General features: G+C 44.1%; 1 protein-coding gene across 1 annotated transcript; it reads right to left on the bottom strand.

Annotated features, from left to right (window-relative positions):
• Positions 1 to 73: 73 nt before the first annotated feature.
• Positions 74 to 8,985, bottom strand: parp12b (poly (ADP-ribose) polymerase family, member 12b). The gene is made up of 8 exons (XM_010886917.4): positions 8,555 to 8,985; positions 8,064 to 8,199; positions 6,094 to 6,358; positions 5,099 to 5,194; positions 4,843 to 4,969; positions 4,395 to 4,563; positions 4,116 to 4,236; positions 74 to 682 (listed from the first exon to the last, which is right to left on the bottom strand). Exons 1-8 carry the CDS (start codon positions 8,881 to 8,883, stop codon positions 582 to 584), a joined length of 1,344 nt encoding a protein of 447 aa, XP_010885219.1. The 5' UTR covers positions 8,884 to 8,985; the 3' UTR covers positions 74 to 581.
• Positions 8,986 to 15,465: the final 6,480 nt, after the last annotated feature.

The following is a 15,465-nucleotide window of genomic DNA, read 5'->3' as shown; positions in this document are numbered from 1 at the left end:
CCAAGAATTATTGAATGGAAGTGAATTGTATTATTTAAAAAACTGACAAAAACAAATTACACAAAAACACTCAACCAGTCAAAAGTTTTATTATCACATCCTCACATAAATTCAGTGATACAGCATACTAGAAAACAGCACTGTAGTATAGACTGCCTCAAAGTAAGGATATCAGATATTCTAAACCAAAAAAAATATACAGAAACAATATTCTTTGACTTTATCCTTTGTTCCCAGATGGTAGAACACAAAAGACAAGCTGTCAGTTGATACTAATTATTTGATTACATGAAGGGTACAGATCTAGTCAAGGGGACTAGATTATCCAATGAACTTACTGCATATAATATCAGCAACATTATTTCAAATGATTAACACAATGTTATTTCCTACTGCTGGCTCTTTGTGGCTGGACCAGGAAGTCCTAGTCATCCTGGACATTAGGTGATTTACATACCATGAAATACTGGGGTGACTGTCTACCAGCCCAGCTCATCCCACTCAGTAGATCCAGAGTAAAGGCACTCCATTCAGAGAGGAATAGATCTGCTGATTCATTCCTGCTCCTTACATTGCTCTCTCTATCGTGAAATTTTGTCCTCCACTTCTCGGATGGAAATGAAGCGAGGTCGGCGACGCACCCTCCTCTTGGTGTTGTGTTTCGGGTTACGCTGGTACATGTCTGATGAGGAAGTCGAGGAAGAGGAGGACAGGTTTGTGAGGAGACAGGCAGATGAGATGAGGGGACAGCAGCAAAGGAATGGGGACGGAGGAGAAAATAACAGTTGGAAGATGTCTCCCAGTTTTGGTCAGTATTTTCATTCAAAAGCCTAACCTCTCCACAAAAGAAATGCAAAAACTGTCAATAAAGTATTCATTACCATTAAAGTTGTTGCTCGAAGTACAAAACTCTAAACGGATCACTCTTGTAACCCATGAAATCTTGCATTCAAAACAACTGAATTTGCTTTCATTTGGTTTGTAAACATCATTCACCATAAGACCCTTGACTCAACCAATAACCATGAAAATAAACCCTGAAAACAAACAATGAAAGACATTTCATGAGTCTGAAGTAATAAAAGCAATCTGTTAGAATTTATTTCAATCTTTTCACATTAGGAACAACTCTTACTGTATAGTACCCATCACAAATGTCTGAAAGTATTTTCCATAGTTTCTATCCCTTAATCAAAAGTGTGATCAATGAAGACATCTTCTACAGTCATTGATACAAAAAACCTCATCTTTATCGCAACATGGGTTTTCTGTCTAATCAATTGTAACAAATACTATCAAAAAGAAATGACAGAAATGTCAATGTCCAGCATACATTACACTAATGTGTCAATTCTGTCATTGGCATTTGGCCATCTTAATTTTTCATGCATTGCTGGAAGAATCTTTATGCACGGCAAATCCAAACCTGACACTAGTCACCAGTAATGTCATGACATGACTTATCCATGAGCTGTAGGAAGGTGAAATGATCATGGGGATGGCGGTCATAGACCTTCCACCTCCATAATGAAAAGGAGATTAGGGGGCCATGTCTAGGATCAGGAATCAGGGATTGGCCCAAAACCATTCCTGAATCACCTCTGAATGGTGGAACCTAACATTAACACACACTATTTCATTCAGAAACTCAATGAGGTGTGCAGACCCACCATTGTAAGATCCCAGAAAGCTTATGTCCTTCCACCCCATCTTTGGATATGGCTGCACACATGGATATGTTTCACACACAATGTCCTGGCACATAGACAGTTGCTCTTTGGACAACGTTAATGTGACGACATTGTGTAGAGTTTTGGCCAGGTAGAGAAGCCTGCTATATCGACAACAATGTACTTGTGATGGTTCACAGCAGTTCAGTTCTTAGCTTGGACCCTGTCCAGAGGCTCTCTTATTTCTTCCTTTGCCTTGCTGTCTATCCGGCTCCATTTTGAAAGACATTGCCAGTGTTCACATGGTTTATTTGATCACCAGTTGTGGTAATACTTTGGATGGCAATCATGTCCTGTCCTATTGTACATAGGCAATGTAGTGGTCTTTGTGGTGGCTCACACTACCAACACCAAGGTTGTGGGTTTGAATCCCAGTGAGGGCACATACCTTGGCCTTACGGTGGTGATTCAATTCTTTTGAATATTAACGTAATAGGCAAAACAATGTAATACACAGTATATTCTCCAAATGGTTGAGTGATGATCTATTTGTAACAAAGAGCATGGGATAGTAAAAGTTATTTTAAGAATAGAGAAGAATTCTATCAGAAGTTGTGCATGTACTTTGTATGAACAAAATGAATTTCAATGTAAAACCTCTTTCTAGATGACACACTGATGTTTGATCTTGTTCGTTGTACTCAGTCAACATCAGATGTGCATAGAGTTTTGAAAGTTTTTTTCAAGATACCTGTGTGAATGGTACAAAAGCGACAAAAAAAGCTGAACAAGTTTTATAGGCTAATTAAACCATTTATGGCTTTCATAATGTTATTACATACTAAGTAATGTCAAAACATTGGACATTGCCTTAATAGGTCAGATGAATGCGTGGCATTCATGATAAATGCTCTAAAGAGAAATAATCAAAATTATTTGGAACGTGGCATTTGTTTTTGTTCTTGGCTCTGTATTCCAGCGCCTGTAAATTTTACAACAATTATGGGCAGACCGTCACCATTTATATGAGGGTATGGTCATCCAAATTGTATACAACGTTAAAAAATACAGCATGTTTTGTACATATTCCACCCATTTTAAGGTGCCAAAAGCATTTGATAAGTTTAACATTGTGTAGGGGCAGGCCTGTTTGGGCTTTATTTGACAGGAAGCTGTTGAAAGACGGAGGAGAGTTTTTGACTGAACAGCAGAGGGCTGGAGGCAGTGGTAGACTTCTGGACAACCGAGGACATGTACTTAGTTGCTTATTCTTTGCATGTAATGATCGCCTGAAGTTCGCTACCTGTATTCAACACGAGGAGGTATTGTCAGTTACCTTTTTCTCCACAGTGGCCTCTTGCCATCACTGGTACATATTGATATGTCTTGTCAGTCCATAATGGCCTTTTGCCATTACTACACTCCTCTTTTAGTTACTATTTGGGCCATCCTGGTTTTGAGGCTAACTAGTTTCTTTTAACCTGGCAGTCCAGCCTCTTTAGTTTTCTATGGATGATAGTGGCTGAAACAACCATTCCTAACTCATAGTGTTCTTGATATAGTATGGTGGACAGCCCCCCCGGCCCCCAACGATCTTTGTGCACAATATTTTGATTCCATGTCTCCAATTTGAATAAGGGATCAATGTTAGAAACATCTCAACAAATACCACACAGATGATCCATCTCCATCAGTCAGGATGTCTGGTGCACGGGAGCAAATTGTTTTGGACCAATGCACCGTTATGTCATTTCACAACATTATTATTTAACAGACAAACTTGTTTCAGGTGTGTAGAATATTATCCAAAAGTCGACATTTGTCATTTCCATCCATATTTCCTAATTAGATAATGCGCATTAAAACACACAGATAGAAATATCTATTGTCCAATTGTATATTAATGAAGCACTGGCGTGACATGGTGACGGCGGGCCTGGGTGCAAGATGTACTTACGGGCCCTGAAGAACCATTTCCGGTTCCACCACGTGTATTTTTAGGCCTAGAATATTATTAGGCTTACACTATACGTGGCATACAATTTACAATATAAACAATTACCATTAATTGCCACTGTCCAAATATTTTTTGAGTTCACTGTATGTAGAGCGTTATAATTCATCATACCACAGCCAAATAAGACATTGAATTACGTTCTATCACGTTTTTCAAATGAACAAGAACCCTTTTGCAATGGAAAACTTAATAAGCAAAGTCAAGTGAACCCCAAAACATTAGATAACTGATTATGCTGGAGCGGCATATTAATTAGCTAAAATAATGTAAAGTTCTTCTTAAGGAGCAAATTAAGGAGATTTCTGATTTTTTAAGGCATTCCCGTACTTGAATTACTGAGCTACCAATTCAAGTACTTCCACAACTTTGTAATAACCCAGTCTTGCACAGTGTATTTAGTGCGGGTGTGGAGACAGTGGGGGCTTTACCTTGGAAACTGAGGTAGTAGTGGCGGTGACCTTTCATGACGGTGACATCAGCAGATCGGTTTGCCAGATACGCTTCCTCCAGCTCTCGGGATGTGAGGGATGTGGTACGCTGTTTATCGTCCTGACCGCAACACCACCACAATACAACCACATACTCACGACAAGGATCATGTCAAAGTAAGCCTTTTAAAACCCAAGGTTAATACGCTCCTCTATAGAGGGTCTAGGATTAAACACGGAATCTCAGCCACAAAGGAAGATTTATAACACTGGACTTACAGGTCTACCATACTCAATCCAGTTCTGGTGGTCACCCTTGTAGTACCACAGCCACTCGGTAGTCAGGATGTAGTGGGCTGGCTTTGTTATGGAGGACACAGTGGAGAGGCGCCGCACAGGGTCAGACTCCCGAGTCATGGTTAGGAAGTCCACTGGCCGAGAGCCGGGACTGACAGAGACAGACAGGTAGAGAGATAGAGACACACGTTTATTCAGAATCCCAATTGCTTTTTGTTTCTAGAAAGAACACAGTTTCTGGTAAGTTGACTTTATTTAAACAACGCGGTGGATGCAGAGATTGAACCAACGTCTCCGGGGGAAGAGCTGAGCTTGTGACTTATGCTGGGGAATGTTACCAACGCTGCACCGCTCTGTACCGCTGACACTCAGTGTAAGTACTCTGAGGGGGCGGGGTCAGTACTCTGAGTGGGCGGGGTTGACATCTGACCTGTGTGTGTTCCGGGGGTCACAGAAGGCCCTCTCAATATCTTCCGTGTGACGTAGGTCTTTCCAGCTGTTCCCATCAAACACCTCCCACTTGTAGGGCAGGTTAAAGTGCACACGGATACACTGGTCTGGGAACAAGTGACACAAAGCATGAGGGAACCACAACTGAAACATACAACTGTAGCAAAAGCGACCAAAATATACCAACAGTCAGTTAGGCAATAACAGAAAATTTGAATAAAGAGAGCAGAGCTCACCCTGGAATCTACAGTTTCTGCGTATGAAGTGCAGACAAATCTCCTTCTTCTCCTCTTTATGGATCACAGGTCTACACACTGGTTCAGGTACATGCTCTGGTGCACGCACACACACACACGCACACACGCGCACACACACACACACACACACGATGGGACAAAACTTTGTACCACAACATTTTGCAATTCAGAAATTCCACAGAATTCACCCAGAGGCAAAAACACTTACTTTGAAATAATAAAATAATAAAGCCCTTGCTGACACCATAATCCGTTTGCGCAGGAGATTGGGCAACCATCTCCTAGGCATACTCTCTGTGTGATGCGAAACATAAAGCCTCATCTCAACTTAAAGCAAGTGTTTATCAGAAAAGAAGAAAAAAAGCACACGCTACTTTGATGTGTCCAACATTAGATTTAAAGTATGGCGTCGGCCACACTTAAATCAAGTGGCAATAATTCATTTTTAAAGTAAAGACAGAAAACGATTGAAGGGTTGTTGAAAAGACTAAGACCATTTGTAAGTTAAGTAAATTGACAGTTCCCCACAACACGGCCACTACAACAAACATGAGCCAACATCTTCAATGCTAACAAAGTAGAAAGACATCTCCAATAGCCCTACAAAAGTAATTTGCAGTAGCACTACCCAAGTCAAATGCCAAACTTTAGAGTTTATATTAAGTTATTTTTCTATATTATATTCCAATTTATTTTTTGCCATACTGCTGTGTTTTCTTGCACTGGCTACAGTCCGTTCATTTTTTGAGTTAGGGATTTCCAAAAGTTGGTTAAAAAAAACACATAATTTTTCCCAGTCATATTCTGTTGTTATTAACTTATTATGAACCAAACCATGAGCTCTGAACCGTGAAACATACCAATCTGTGAGATGAACCGTCCCATCCCTGACAGAGGAATATTATGAGGACTATTAGAATATCAGGCCAAAACAACAGGCCCGTATACACACTCCAGGCAGAGGGATTCTGTACCTCTAACAGCGTAGGGAGCAATGGGTGTGCTGAGGCGGTACAGGTTCTGGTAGATGAAGGGCAGGTCATGAATGATGTCCCCGCTGAGGCCTTTCTCCTCCAGCATGCGTCGACCGTGCTCGTCGACCACGTGCTGCCTCTTGCACTTGGGCCCGAACATGCAGTCGCCTTGCACAAAGTGCATGCACATGTGCATCTTGGTACAGCCTTCCCTGAAGGTGCAAGCGCCGTGCGGCCCGGAGCCCTTGTTGTAATGAGAGCACACCTGTCGTCGGGGACAGATGGTAACACACATCAGAGACAATCTCCGTGGCGACGCGTTCACACATAGCCAAGCAGAGGCGATGCCTTTAGGAGGCAGACATGGTCAATGTTTAATGAAGAAACAGGAAAGATCTCAAATGAACACTCCCCACATCCTCCATTGGACCACAGGTGCCTCCCCCTCAACCTTACAAAACCTCCAATGGATTTTCAGGAGATGAGAATGCAGTTGAGATCTTCCCCAAGTATTTAAGAAAAAAAAAAAAAAAGCTAAAGAAAAATATTTTCAAACCTCACACACACCAAGACGTTTACTTTACCTCTCTGGGTAACGAATACTTCTTGGGGACAAACCCACATCAACAGCATACGTTTTTATATTTTCCAATTTTTTTGTATTATTTTTTTTGTTCTTTATAATTTTTTTTCCTTTTCGTTATGACACACAGGAAGGTCCACAGGTCCATGGAGAATTGTCTTCATCTCAGAGAAGGTGAACTGACCAATCTTCACCCACAGTGGGCTTTAGGGTTGACGGAGGTATTTGTAATGTTTTTTTTTTTCCTTTTTTTTCATTGACTGTCTTAATAACTGTGATATTTGGTTAAACTCAATGCTATTACTTTACATTTGGGAAAACAAACTACACTTAATTTTTTCTTTTTCACTAAACTTGTTTTTGGCCCCCAAGGCTTCCGTGCGGTTGTCCAAAGACTGTGGATGCATCTGGTTCGGAAAGATATCGTCAGATCAGTGTGCAGGGTGAACTTCACTGGCATTGAACCTGCTTATAAACTCATCCAAAATGCCCTTTGCAGGAACAACAGGATGTAAGCTATTCCTGTCCTTCCCTCTTTGAAGAGATCGAACGAGTGAGTCTAATACTCCAACTCACGAGCTAGCACACAAACAGCACTCAGAACACAGCTACACTCCCTTATGGCAGAAACCTGTAATGGAGAAACGTCCCCCGACTTTACTTCATGGAGCAAGAGGGGAAAAAACAAACACAAAAAGAGCATAAGATAGCATTGTGTTTCTAGTGTGTGAATCCAAGGGAGAGGAGATACGCAAGTCTACTGAGGCTCGGGAAGAGGTTCTAGGGATTGGATTGGAACTAAGCCCATTCCTCAACTGAATCTGTCAAATAGAGGCCCATGAAAGACTCCATCCAGTTAGGTTCCATGTGCAGTGTGACTCTAGTCAGTAACAGAGTGCAGATACATTCAGTATATTCCGTGTATGTGGTGTGAGTTACCCATACAGAAATAAGACATTTCATGTATTTTGACCCCCTTTCTAATCGTGACCACCCTATGCTTTAATGCAAGGCCAGTTGAGACTCGCAGTGGTACTCTGATTTGTCACATTATTCCAACAGGTACACGGTGAATAACAGACTGCACATTTCTCAACCTGCCTTTGATATCCACATACTACGTAGATGACCTAGACATATTGAATTCAACATCGGACTGAACCACATTTGTTGACTGGACGACAATCTTTTAGTTTATTCCAAAACCGCTGTGGTGGCTTTCACTACCACATGCATATAAAATGTTCAGCTGTATGGTACACGCTGAACGTTTAATGTTAGCCAGCGTTTAATATTCTCCATGTATCAATTGAAACAATGAGATAAATAGTCCAACAGCATGTCTATACTCTGGATTATGCATGTTATCAAATCACCGGGGCGTTACCTCTGGCAGCAGGCTAGGGTCATTCTGCAGCAGTAACAGGAACAGCTCATCCTCGTGTAGCTCGTGTAAGGTGCAGTCCCTCAGGAGACGGTAGTTGTGCTCCGAAAACACATCATGGGAGAACTTACACTGCTTCCTAAACGGACAAATTAGGAAGCAGAGAGACTTGAGTAGAGCACGAGTGAATGAAGACGTCAAGCACCGATTAAAAGTGTAAAAGTATTGCTTATGGCATGCCCAGTTTTAAATCAATGAAATCCTCAAATATAGGCAACTGCATCACACTGCAAAGTCATGTATTGCTAATATATACTATACAATAATAAATGCACTACAACATGTTAGCGGGCTAGAGTAAAGGATGCAGGTGTTATTTGTTTATTGTTCAAAGTGATCAATACAGAAGGGGGGCGTGAATACTAGGCTACTAGCTAGCCACTCCCCTCCTCAAACTAGCAAAAACGGTTTACCCCAATCGACTCGTCTCTCACCTGCCTTTCCCATATCTGCAATTTCCATAAACAAAATATTTGCAGAGGTGGAGTTCCTGGCAATCTCTGCAACCGTCCTTTGTATAATTTCTGCATAGTCGCAACGACGTTTTTGCTACAACCACACAATCCGTTCCCCATTCGTCCGTCCTCTCTCGGTTGCGCACCACAACAAATCGAGAACACTTCTTTACAATGTACCAAAAGTCGTCCTCGGTTATTTCAACACGCTGCAAAATCTTCCTGTGCAGTTGTTGAAGGTCCAATGAACCTTTGTTGCTGCATAATATGCTGGTGGCGTGATGAATTACTCCGGCGTAATTTGACATTTTTGGTGCCTCGTTCTCTATGCGGATGAGACAGAGCGGAAGCAGCAGCAAGGAACTGACTGGCTGTACAAGTAATTCAACTTCTCTCCATGTGGGGCGATCGAGTTTCACACCCAGCAGTGAGTGAAATGAAACTGAGGCGATCTCATTTCCCTGAGAGCAGTGGCGTCGTTAGCACTGGGCGTCCGGGGCTATAGCCCCGAATCTTTTATGAACAGCCCCGGATCTCAAAATGTTTAAAAATAATAATAATAAAAATATAATTGTACATTCAAAACCATGTACTTTCTGTCCCGGGCCCGGTGGGGCGGGGGGTATAGTGATCCTAGCCACGCCTCTGACAGAGCCATGGGTGAAAAGAAACTGAAAGTTTCCCCTGATTAAAGTTTCCCCTGATTTCCCTACGCATATAAATACTAAATTCTGAATTTTCAGTATTCTGGCATAAGTGACATTATACAAACTGATGAGGATTCCATTCATACTATATTATTGATTAATATCTATATGGTGTTGCTGTTTATCCACCCTGTCTGGGCCTGTGGTCAATCTCACCTGTGACAGAGCATGGGAGGTGATCAGGGTTGCCACATTTGATTGACAGTATACTGCCCAATCACCCGCCACCGGTATGGATCCAATGGCGGGGGAGGAAGCTGGACAGACTCGGCAGACCCAAGCGTACTGTAAGGGTCTGCTGGGAACGTCTGGCCGAGTCTACTGTCAGAGAGATCTTTAACTCCCACCTCCGGCAGAGCTTCGACTGGATCCCGAGGGAGGCAGGAGATATTGAGTCCGAGTGGACCATGTTCTCCACCGCCATTGTCGAAGCGGCCGCTCGGAGCTGTGGCCGTAAGGTCTCCGGTGCCTGTCGAGGCGCCAATCCCTGAACCCGGTGGTGGACACCGGAAGTAAGGGATGCCGTCAAGCTGAAGAAGGAGTCCTATCAGGCCTGGTTGGCTTGTGGGACTCCTGAGGAAGCTGACGGGTACCGGCAGGCCAAGTGGACTGCAGCCCGGGTGGTTGTGGAGGCAAAAACTCGGGCCTGGGAGGAGTTCGGTGAGGCCATGGAGAAGGACTATCGGCTGGCCTCGAAGAGATTCTGGCAAACCGTCCGGCGCCTCAGGAGAGGGAAACAGTGCCCTACCAACGCTGTTTACAGTAGAGGTGGGCAGCTGTTGACCTCAACTGGGGATGTCGTTGGGCGGTGGAAGGAGTACTTCAAGGATCTCCTCAATCCCGCCGTCACGTCTTCCATTGAGGAAGCAGGGGATGAGGGCTCAGAGGTGGACTCGTCCATCACCCGGGTGGAAGTCACAGAGGTAGTCAAGAAACTCCTCGGTGGCAAGGCACCGGGGGTGGATGAGATCCGCCCTGAGTACCTCAAGTCTCTGGATGTTGTGGGGCTGTCTTGGTTGACACGCCTGTGCAACATCGCGTGGCAGTTGGGGACAGTGCCTCTGGGATGGCAGACCGGGGTGGTGGTCCCTCTTTTTAAGAAGGGGGACCGGAGGGTGTGTTCCAACTACAGGGGGATCACACTTCTCAGCCTCCCAGGGAAAGTCTATGCCAGGGTACTGGATAGGAGAATACGGCCGATAGTAGAACCTCGGATTCAGGAGGAACAGTGTGGTTTTCATCCGGCTCGTGGAACACTGGACCAGCTCTATACCCTCTACGGGGTGCTGGAGGGTTCATGGGAGTTTGCCCAACCAATCCGCATGTGTTTTATGGATTTGGAGAAGGCATTCGACTGTGTCCCTCGCGGCATCCTGTGGAGGGGGCTTCGGGAATATGGGGTCCTGGGTCCTTTGCTAAGGGCTGTCAGGTCCCTGTACGACCGAAGCAGGAGCTTGGTCTGCATTGCCGGCAGTAAGTCAGACTTGTTCCCAGTGTATGTTGGACTCCGGCAGGGCTGCCCTTTGTCGCCGGTTCTGTTCATAATTTTTATGGACAGAATTTCTAGGCGCAGCCAGGGGCCGGAGGGTGTCAGGTTTGGGGACCACGCGATTTCGTCTCTGCTCTTTGCGGATGATGTTGTCGTGTTGGCCCCTTCAAACCAGGACCTTCAGCATGCAATGGGATGGTTTGCAGCAGAGTGTGAAGCAGTGGGGATGAAAACCAGTACCTCCAAATCCGAGGCCATGGTCCTCAGTCGGAAAAGGGTGGCTTGCCCACTTCAGGTTGGTGGAGAGTGCCTGCCTCAAGTGGAGGAGTTTAAGTATCTAGGGGTCTTGTTCATGAGTGAGGGAAGGATAGAACGGGAGATTGACAGACAGATATGTGCAGCTTCTGCAGTAATGCGGTCGATGTATCGATCTGTCGTGGTGAAGAAAGAGCTGAGTCGTAAGGCGAAGCTCTCGGTTTACCGGTCAATCTACGTTCCTACTCTCACCTATGGTCATGAGCTTTGGGTCATGACCGAAAGGACAAGATCCCGTATACAGGCGGCTGAAATTAGCTTTCTCCGCAGGGTGGCTGGGCGATCCCTTAGAGATAGGGTAAAAAGCTTGGTCACCCGGGAGGAACTCAGAGTAGAGCCGCTGCTCCTCCACATTGAGAGGGGTCAGCTGAGGTGGCTTGGGCATCTGTTCCGGATGCCTCCTGAACGCCTTCACGGGAAGGTGTTCCCGGCCCATCCCACTGGGAGGAGACCCCGGGGAAGACCTAGGACACGCTGGAGGGACTATGTCTCCCGGCTGGCCTGGGAACGCCTCGGTGTGCCCCCGGAAGAGCTGGAGGAAGTGTCTAGGGAGACGGAAGTCTGGGCATCTCTGCTTAGACTGCTGCCCCCGCGACCCGGCCCCGGATAAGCGGAAGAAGATGGATAGATGGATGGCAATGAAATGCTTGGTTTTCCTACTTCTGACAGTGCAGTTAAAAGTTGAAAAGTTACAGTAATTATAATAAAAAAAAATAAGATAAAACAATCAATCAGTAATAACACTATACAAAAATACAGGGATCTGTAATGATCTGTTTGCTCTGTGTAGAGATCCTGCAGGGATGGCAGGTCAGATCTTGTGATGTGCTCTGCTGTTTTAATCACCCTCTGAAGTGCTTTACGGTCGAGGGCGGGGCAGCTGGCATACCAGGTGGTGACACAGCCGGTCAGGATACTGTCGATAGTGCATCTGTAGAAGTTGAATCCATACCAAATCTCCTTAATCGGCGTAGGAAGAAAAGCTGTTTCCTAGCCTCCTTCACCACGACATTAGAGTGATGAGACCAGGACAAGTCATCACTGATGTTGACCCAGAGGAACCTGATGTTGTGCACTCTCTATACTGCAGACCCAATGATGTGTATGGGGGCGTGGTCTCCCCTCCGCTGCTTCCTGTGATCAACAATCATCTCCTTCGTTTTGCTGATATTGAGCTGGAGGTTGTTACCATGACACCACGAAGTCAGTGACCTTACCTCCTCTCTATAGGCTGACTTGGAGATGTGGGCCGCCAGGCAGTCGTGGGTGAAGAGAGAGTACAGGAACGGGCTCAGCACACAGCCCTGGGGGGGAACCAGTACTGAGAGTCAGTGTGGAGGAGGTGGCGTTGCCCATCCGCACCACCTGGGGTCTGCCCGTCAGGAAGTTCAGGATCCATCTGCACATAGTGGGGTCGAGACCCAGATCCCTGAGCTTCACCGCCAGCTTGTGGGGCACAATGGTGTTGAAGGCTGAGCTGTAGTCAATGAACAGCATTATGTGTTCCTTTTTTCCAGAGGAGAGAGTGCAGAGGGAAGGGTCAGAGCGATGGCGTCTTCTGTGGATCTGTTTTGTTTGTTGGCAAACTGTAGCGGGTCAAGTGTTGCATGCATGGAGTATGTGATGTGTGTTTTAACTAACCGATCAAAGCACTTTATGATGATTGTTGTGAGTGCTACAGGGGGGTAGTCATTCATGCAGAGGGCTTTTTTGGCACAGGAACAATGATGGACTTTTTAAAGCAGGTGGGGACCACTGACTGACGTAGCGATAGGTTGAAGATATCAGTAAATACATCAGCCAGGTGGTCAGCACCGACCTTGAGAACACGACCTGAGATGTTGTCTGGTCCGGGAGCCTTGTGGGTGTTAATAATTTTGAGGACTTTACAGACGTCTGCCCATGTCATTTGGAAAGGGCAGTCCTGATCCATTTGAGTGTCCATGCCAGGGATGATGTTCTCAAAGCGAGCATAGAAAGAGTTCAGTTCCTCTGGGAGATAAGCCAACACTTCCCCCACACTACCTGTATTGCCTTTATAGTCAGTGATAATTCTCAGACCACTCCACGTTCCTGGTATTGGAGCCCTGGTAGAGAGATTTTACTTTGTCTCTGAATTGACATTTTGCAGTTTTTATTACCTTCCTGAGATGCAATTGAAGTGCAGATGTTCAGCTTTAACTGAAGTTAAACAAAAATATCGTATTAAACGTTTAGGAATTGCAAACATTTTCATGCACAGTCCCCTTATTTCAGGGGCTCAGATGTAATTGGACAAATTAAAACAATTTTTAATACTTTGTTGAGAATCCTTTGCAGGCAATCACTGCTTGAAGTCTGGAACTCATGCACATTATCAAACGTTAGGTTTCCTCATTTGTGATGCTTTACCAGGCCTTTACTGTAGTGGTCTTCAATTGTTGTTTGTTCGTGGGTCTTTCTGCCTTAGGTTTTGTCTTTAGCAAGTGAAATGCATGCTCGATCAGGTTGAGATCAGGTGATTTAATCAGCTGTTGCAGAATATTCCACTTATATGCATTTAAAACTCCTGGGTTGCTTTTGCAGTATGTTTTGGGTCATTGTCCATCTGTAAAGTGAAGCACCGTCCAATCAACTTTGCTGAATTTGTCTGAGTCTGAGCAGACAATATATCCCTATACACTTCAGAATTCATCTGGCTGCTTCTGTCTTCTGTCACATCATCAATTAACACTAGTGGCCCAGTTCCATTGGAAGCCATGTATGCCCATGCCATCATATTGCCTCCACCTTGTTTTACAGAGGATGTGGTAAGCTTTGGATCATGAGCCGTTCCAAGCCTTCTCCACACATTTTTCTTTCATTCTGATACAGGTTGATCTTAGATTCATCTGTCCAAAGAATGCTGTTCCAGAACTGGGCTGGCTTTTTTTTTTTTGGCAAAGTCTAATCTGGGCTTTCTATTCTTGAGGTTTATGAATGGTTTGCACCTTGTGGTGAACCCTCTTTATTTCCTCTCATTAAGTCTCCTCTTTATTGTAGACTTGGATAATGATATGCCTACCTCCTGGAGAGTGTTCTTCACTTGGCTGGATGTTGTAAAGGGGTTTTTCTTTACCATGGAAAGGATCCTCCAATCATCCATCACTGTTGTCTTCCGTGGACGTCCAGGCTCTGTGTTGCAGAGCTCACCAGTGCATAATTTTTTCTCAGAATGTACCAAACTGTTGATTTGGCCACTCCTAATGTTCCTGCTATCTCTCTGATGGATTTTTTGTTTTGCAGCCTAAGGATGGCCTGTTTCACTTGCATTGAGAGCTCCTTTGACCGCATGTTGTGGGTTCACAGCAACAGCTTCCAAATGCGAATGCCACACCTGGAATCAACTCCAGCACTTTTAACTGCTTAACTGATGAAGAAATAAAAAAGGAATAGCCCACACCGGTCAATGAAACAGCTTTTGAGTCAACTGTCCAATTTCTTTTGGTCCCTTGAAAAAGAGGGGGTACATATTAAAGAGCTGTCATTCCTAAACCCTTCCTCCAATTTGGTTGTGAATACCCTCAATTAAAAGCTGAGAGACAGCACCTTAAGCTCATATTCATTATTTAACTGTAACATTAATATATTTTGGTAAATGGCCAAAATAACTAAACTTGTGTCAGTGTCCAATTATTACTGTAGATTCTGACACCAGTCTCATAAGTTGATAACTCTACCTGCTTTTCCTGTTGATCCCTGGTCAGAACATCAATTTCTTTCTCCATTCGATACCATTCTCTTTGCATGATTCTGCAAGCAACTGTAATCTAAATTTTGAAAGAGGCAACAGGCCAAGGTGTTTTGTAGCTCTCTCTCCACACAACCCCCGCCCAAACCAATTAAGATAGTGCTGATCGCCAATGTAAAGCCAAAAACAAGCTAGAATTATGTAAGAGCATGACATGCACATTCAAATACGTTATATCTTACCTGACCTAATAGATTGCTCACTGTGGTCTTTTTTTTGTTTACTGTTACTGGGACTTCTGCGAATGGCACTACATTTTAAACCACCCATTTTGTTCTGGATGTGTAATATGTTTATTTATGTGTATTATCTATAAGTAGCTTATCATACCTTAGTTAGCCATAAAATTCCAAGTTTGAAAGTAAATGGTTTTGATGTCAAAACGCACATAAAGGACAGTAAAACACTTGAGGATCTGTTTTGGCACGATAGCCTCAGTTTTACAACTAGTATCTTAAATTCCTGCAATGCATCTTTAATATTCTATCAAACCAAAGTGAGGAAATCTTACAGTTATTTATCCAATATTTGTTTTGGACCGTGTGTTGTTTTTTAAAGTAGCTACCTGTATTTTGTACACTTCCAAACCAGAAGAGGGCGCTTGGGGTTA

Source organism: Esox lucius, chromosome 23 (genome assembly GCF_011004845.1).
Source record: "Esox lucius isolate fEsoLuc1 chromosome 23, fEsoLuc1.pri, whole genome shotgun sequence".
In the NCBI taxonomy this organism is placed as follows: Eukaryota; Metazoa; Chordata; class Actinopteri; order Esociformes; family Esocidae; genus Esox; species Esox lucius.
The sequence above is the reverse complement of the archived record's forward strand: the minus strand, read 5'-3'. Positions and strand labels throughout refer to the sequence as shown.

What these genes read in the sequence shown, in the direction of transcription:
- parp12b (XM_010886917.4), bottom strand. Translation starts at nt 8,883, where the DNA reads ATGTCAAATTACGCCGGAGTAATTCATCACGCCACCAGCATATTATGC. An exon ending in TGCTCCCTACGCTGTTAGAG is followed by an intron (nt 5,195 to 6,093) that starts GTACAGAATCCC and finishes TGCGTGCACCAG; the next exon opens with AGCATGTACCTGAACCAGTG. An exon ending in CAGAAACTGTAGATTCCAGG is followed by an intron (nt 4,970 to 5,098) that starts GTGAGCTCTGCT and finishes ACTTGTTCCCAG; the next exon opens with ACCAGTGTATCCGTGTGCAC.